Source organism: Arachis duranensis, chromosome 8 (genome assembly GCF_000817695.3).
Source record: "Arachis duranensis cultivar V14167 chromosome 8, aradu.V14167.gnm2.J7QH, whole genome shotgun sequence".
NCBI lineage: Eukaryota > Viridiplantae > Streptophyta > Magnoliopsida > Fabales > Fabaceae > Arachis > Arachis duranensis.
In genome coordinates this window covers 37,440,000-37,446,607 of record NC_029779.3, presented here as the reverse complement: position 1 = coordinate 37,446,607, position 6,608 = coordinate 37,440,000, and the positions used below count along the sequence as shown (strand labels likewise).

Here is a 6,608-nt window from a genome sequence, read left to right as displayed (position 1 = left end):
TTTAGAATAAATAACCATTTGTACCCATAAAAGATAAAAATGTTGACATATGTATTCATGTTAGATCGAAATTAAATTTGTATCTATGTAAGTTGCTCTTTGTATGACAAAAATACCCTGTTTTTTTGAAGATTGGAGTGTCACGTAGAGAACTTTTACCACACAGAAGAAATCTTGCATGGGTATAAGTTTAGTTTCGACATAGTATGAGTACAGTGTTTTCATTTTTTATGAATACAAATGGTCATTTACTCTTTATTTAACTATAAGAGCAATTCCATCGCTGAGTGCCCTTTTTAGTTTTTCGGACACATTTGAGTCTCCAGCCATTGGAGAGAAGTGGAGTTGGTTTCTACACAATTTTCAATAGAACTTAAGTCCAGTTTGACTAAACTTCTTAAATAAGTTATTTTATGTTTGGAAAGTTATTATAGAAGTTTTTATTTTAAAGTTGTGCATTAAATAGGAGTGATAAAATAACTTTTGAAAATAGGAGAAGTCACATTTTTTAACTTTATCAAAAGCTCTTAAATAACTTTTTAAAAAATTAAAAGTTTATCTAAAAAAATATACCAAACACTATTAATATAACTTTTTATAAGTCAAAAGTAAAAAAAAAGTAACTTCTTGGCGTTTTCCAAACGGACCCTAAATCTCTCTGAATGGGAATTTGGTATAGCCAATAATAATTTGGCAAGTTATTATTTAAATAAATAATTATATAAAATTTTAATTAATTATATTAAATAATTATATTTTTATTTAATTAATAATTTATATTAATTATTTAAATAATAATTAATTAGATTAAATAATTAAGTTTTTATTTATGTTATTATCTTAAATTATAATTAATTAAATTTACTTACATCAAAAAATAAATTTTATTTTTACACTTTACAAAATAATTTTTTGTTGGGTTGGTTATTTTTATTTTTGAAATTTTTAATGCTAACACATAAATTTAAGTATTTTAATTAATTAATTAATTGAAACCACAACACAACAGGAATTAAAGTTAGTTTCTCTTAATAAAAAAAAGAAATATTTTAAATTTTTATTTATTGTTTATGATGCAAAAGTTAATGTAAAATTATTTTTATGATAAATAGAAAAACTGAAATGAGTTTCCTATTAAAAATGGTCTAAATATTCTACTATAGGATGAGTCAAATAGTAGAGTATAAGACTAAGATATATTCCTGGATGTTGGCATAAAATGTGGCTTTCTAGCCACCCGTATGATATAAACAAAGTAAAACAAGACAAAGTTAATTAATTGCCAATAATCTTAACCAAAAAAAGAAAATGTGTTTAGTTTTGTCTTTCTTCAAATTCAAAGCATCTCTTCCTTTTTAGATTCATGCATCCAATGTACGCAAAACCCTCGTTCTTTTATTTTGTTCACATTTTTTCAGCTGACCTTTTTCCATTTTGTTCATATTAAAAATTATTTAAAAAAATTATCTAAATAGATCTCAAATTGATTTTATATTTATTAATTAATTATAATGACTAAAATTAATTTAACATTAAACTAAACAAATATAAAATTAATCTAAAATATATCTAAATACTATATTAATATATAATATGTTAAATATATTCTAACAGTCCATATTAATACGATTGAGAAAAAAATGGAAAGTAGTTTTGTTTGGAAATATATATTAGTTTTAGTATTATATTACAAATAAAGAATTATGCACCGCTTCTTTCCTTCATGATTATATATATAGCAAAACAGTAGCATTTAAGGGATATTCACATTCACAGTTGTAAACCACAAACACAAGAGCAAAAGAGAGAATACATCTTTCTCTTCTAATTTCTTGTGTTGTTGTTTGCACAATTTATTTATTTTAATTTTCTCTCAAAATTCACAAAAAAAGGAGTTTCTTCATCAAAGGCTTATTAGGTTGTAATGGAACGAGAGATGGTGGACATTGAATCTCAAACTAATCATCAAGAAGTGCCTAACAATGTCTTCCACAAGAGAAAAACTCCGGTGACTCTCAAGGTATGGTTGGTTGTTAGAAAAAGAAGACTTAGGTTGTTATTCTTTCCATGCATTTCAAAAATGGACCTTTCCTTTTTCCTTTTCTCATTGCGAATTTTAAGTAAAGTATATCTGGAAGGAGCTTTTTTCTGTTTTGATTACTAGTGTTTAAACCACACACATCGAAAATCTATTGATAACTTATTTTAATAACTGATTTCTGTTTTGATTACAATGCTCAAATTAGTAATTGATTTTAATTTTAACTGAATTCACGTGATTTATAAGTTAATTTTTGAGTCTAATTAGACTCTTTTTCTTTTCAATTGATTTTTTTTAAGAGTAAAACTTATTTTCTTTTTAAATCATAGTGTATTTATATTTCTAAGCAAATAAATATATTTTTGTCAGTTAGGACGACTTGAGCTGATGATGTATTTAGTAGTTATCTTATTTTTTTTATGAGATAAAAAATTTGATCTAGAAATCAATATATTAGTTTATTTTACTGAAAGCCTTTTCAACATTATTATATGATGCCTAATTTTATTTGTTTTAAATTTGGATATTAATTTTTTAATTACAATAATATTCACAAAAATTAATAACTATCACTATAAAATTATATTCCCAATGCGGTCAAATTTTGCTTTTCCACCATAACTCGCATCTATATATATATATATTTGAATAAATGTTTAAATTTTTCAAAAAAATTGAAGTTAAATACTTTAATGCTTAATAAATTTTTATTATTCCAATAATTTTGAAAACGGACGGGCCCTTCTAGAAGGAGACTATTTTTTCTTATAGTTACATTTATGGAATATATATAATTATGTTATAATAAAAATTGTTAGACTAACTTTTTTTAATAAATTTCCTTTTTTCCTGTTATTTAAAAATTCTGTATGCCAATAAGGATCAACCAGTAATTAACTTTTCTTTTTTATTTTTTTAAAATTAAAATTTAGATACAGTTAATTTCACGTGAAGTTTATAACTAATAGTCGTTAAATAATTTTATTGATTTAATTAAATTTTTATTTAATAGTTCTCACAGAGTTTTTACTTTTTTTTTTTAACATTGTTATTTTACAGTTTGAAGATGTTGTGTACAAAATCAAGATTGAGAATGGTGGAATATTGGAGAAGAAGAAAAAGGCATCAGAACGCAAAGTGATATTGAATGGAGTATCAGGAATTGTTCAACCGGGTGAGATCCTTGCAATGTTAGGTCCGTCAGGAAGTGGCAAGACAACACTGCTGACTGCATTGGGCGGCCGTCTCGGCGGCCGCCTCAAAGGAAAGATAACATACAATGGAGACCCCTTCAGCAATGCCATGAAGAGGAACACCGGCTTCGTCACGCAAGACGATGTCCTTCACCCTCATTTGACAGTAACTGAGACCCTTGTTTTCACCGCTCTCCTCCGCCTACCTAACACGGTAGCCAAGGAGGAGAAGGTGGCATTGGCAAAAGCCGTGATGAACCAACTTGGATTGGTCAAGTGTAAAGACAGTATTGTTGGAGGCCCCGGTCTACGAGGGGTTTCCGGTGGAGAAAGAAAAAGGGTTAGTGTTGGTCAAGAATTGCTCATAAACCCTAGTTTGTTGTTTCTTGATGAACCAACCTCGGGTTTGGATTCAACTACCGCATTAAGACTTGTGTCAACTTTGTTTGAGCTTGCAAGAGGAGGAAGAACTATTGTGATGACAATACACCAACCTTCTAGTAGGTTGTACTATATGTTCACTAAGGTGTTGCTCCTTTCAGAAGGGAACACTGTTTATTTTGGAAAGGGTTTGGAGGCATTGGATTATTTCTCTAGTGTTGGATTTTCTCCAGCATTAGCCATGAACCCTGCTGATTTCCTTTTGGATCTTGCTAATGGTACGTTTTTAATTCCTTAATTAATTAATCCTTCATGTAATTGGATGCATGTCTTGTCATATTTTGTTAAATTAACCTTGGAAATACATGCTTTAGATGAATTCCTAATAAGGTAACTATGTTTTTTAATTTAAAAAAATAGTGTCATCAAAAAATAAAAAAAGATGACTTTAATTTTAATAATAATTATATAATTAGAGTATCGAAAGGCACTAACCATAGAAGTCACCTCCAAATTAGTATGAATTGTGTTAATCTTTGGCATGCTTTGAAATTCTCAAGTGTCAAAATTGACCAATTTAATGTTGTTGACAATGCAAATTCAGGGATATACACCAACGAATTGAACGAGGATGTTGTGGTGGACAAACAACAATTGATTCAGGCATACAAGAGCTGTAACGCTGATTCCCAATTGAGGCAAATGGTTCAAGAAACGAATAGCAACTCATCAAGTAGAGTTGAGAACACAGCAGGGTTTGGAAAATGGCCTACAAATTGGTGGCAACAATTCACGGTGTTGTTGAGAAGAGACCTTAAAGAGAGAAAGCACGAAGCATTCGCTTCCTTCAATATTGTTCAGGTCGTCTTGACTTCTTTCATTGTAGGACTATTGTGGTACAAGTCTGATACCGCACACATGCAAGATCAGGTAATATAATTAATAATTTAATTTGATGCATTTTTTATTACAAAATATTTTTATATATACATTTAATTATGTAATGTCAGATTAATAAAAATAATTATTTTTTATTTTAATTGTGTGAATAATTATAAAAAAATGTAATTATATAACAATATAAAATACTTTATACTGTCTAGAAATAACAATAGTATTTTGAAATTTTTTGGTTTTATTTGTTCTTTTATATTTTATCATAGAATTTTACGTGTCATACAAAATTTATAAATTTAATTTTTTTATAATTTTATCAAATTTATAATTAAATTCTTATATTTTTTTTAATTAGATCTTTATTTATTTTTAATTTTATAATTAAGTTATTTTCGATTAAAATTATAAATTTAATAAAATTATAAAAACTAACCGATTGATTAAACCAAATTTATATTACTAAATAAAGTTATATAAGTTATTCTCAAATTAATGTATTTAGTCACAAAAGTGCTATACATACAAAAAGTTAATTATTAAATTATTTATGATATATTTGTGCAATTTTTTTTGTTTTTTAATATATATTTTATAATAATTGTTAATTTTTTGTATACATCTTAATTATTTCTAAAGTATTGTATATCAATTATAAGATGTAGTCTTTAATGAGGGAGTAGATCCTCTTCGGTAAAAAAAAATAGTTAAGAAATATATTTTTAACTAAAGTTATTAATTAACGAGATTTGAAATGTTTTATGATGTATTTGCAGCTTGGACTTCTATTCTTCTTATCAAGTTTCTGGTCATTTTATCCGCTGTACAGAGCAATCTTCGTGTTCCCAGATGAAAGAGTGATGTTGGAGAAAGAAAGATCTTCCGGAATGTACAGACTATCCTCATACTTCATGGCCAAGATGACGGTAGACCTTCCAATGGAACTCGTCCTCCCAACCGTTTCCATTCTCATAACCTACTGGATGGCAGCTCTGAAAGCTACCGCCGCCGCCTTCATCTTCATGCTCCTCACTATCCTCACCCTTGTGTTGGTCTCCCAAGGCATAGGACTCGCTCTCGGCGCCTGTGTCCAGAACACCAAAGTCGCCACCACCTTCGCCTCCGTCATAGGGCTAACCTTCATGATAACAAGTGGATTCTTTGTCCAGAATGTTCCCAAATTCATAGCATGGTTGAAGTACCTTTCTTTCATATATTACGCCAACGAACTCGTTATATTTTCTCAGTATCGTGAAGGTGAGACTTACAAATGTGGTAAGGGTAAGTGCTTGATTTATGAGTACCCTGGAATCAAGGGTTTAGGGTTCGTTAATAATAGAGAGAGTCAATTAAGGGCTTCATTGATTTTGCTAGCAATGCTGTTTTTCTATAGGTTTATAGCTTATGTTGCTCTTATGAGAATTGGAGTCACAAAGAAATCCAAGTCTAGCTAGATCAACATGATTATGAGAGATTATTAACCATTCTATCTATATATAATATATAGAAATCAGTGAAAGGGGTGCATGTAGACAAAACTTTAATTTATTATTATAGTTATTATTAGTTGTGGTCATTAGATGAGATTATAGGGGAAAGTATGTGTGGCAGTAGTTAGGAAGTGGAGAGCGTTATCAATAAAATATATACTTGTACCCCATGACTTTAAAAATAAAAATGCATGAATAATATGCAGTGAAATTTCTTACTATGCTATTTCATTATTCTTTTCCCCCATATTGATAACTTATTTAAATTTTTGTAACATTTCATACAACTGAAAGTTTATTAATAGGACGATGAGTTGTGTTAGATTCCTGAGTTCAGAGTTTGAAGTGGAGAGGAAAGAAAAAATAAATATTAAATACCAAATGAAATTTGTATTCTGAACGATGCTTCATTCTTAGTAGTGAGCATAAAATGATAAAATCATAAATAAAAGTGTTGTCAAGTTAAGTGAGCAGTGGGTTGAGTGGACAATCTAAATTGTTTTTTATTATGCTAATAAAGGTGATTTTATTAATAAATATTATTTTAAATAATTTTATTGAAATTAAAAAGTAAAAAAGATAATAAAAAGAATTATATTATAATTTTAT

At 28.2% G+C, this 6,608-nt stretch overlaps 1 protein-coding gene across 1 annotated transcript; it reads left to right on the top strand.

The window, feature by feature from the left end:
- Positions 1 to 1,790: 1,790 nt before the first annotated feature.
- Positions 1,791 to 6,209, top strand: LOC107462524 (ABC transporter G family member 9-like). The gene is made up of 4 exons (XM_016081118.3): positions 1,791 to 2,020; positions 3,101 to 3,893; positions 4,220 to 4,545; positions 5,286 to 6,209. The coding sequence occupies exons 1-4, from the start codon at positions 1,925 to 1,927 to the stop codon at positions 5,961 to 5,963; spliced, it is 1,893 nt and encodes a 630-aa protein (XP_015936604.1). The 5' UTR covers positions 1,791 to 1,924; the 3' UTR covers positions 5,964 to 6,209.
- Positions 6,210 to 6,608: the final 399 nt, after the last annotated feature.

What these genes read in the sequence shown, in the direction of transcription:
- LOC107462524 (XM_016081118.3), top strand. Translation starts at nt 1,925, where the DNA reads ATGGAACGAGAGATGGTGGACATTGAATCTCAAACTAATCATCAAGAA. An exon ending in CCTTTTGGATCTTGCTAATG is followed by an intron (nt 3,894 to 4,219) that starts GTACGTTTTTAA and finishes ATGCAAATTCAG; the next exon opens with GGATATACACCAACGAATTG. An exon ending in CCGCACACATGCAAGATCAG is followed by an intron (nt 4,546 to 5,285) that starts GTAATATAATTA and finishes ATGTATTTGCAG; the next exon opens with CTTGGACTTCTATTCTTCTT.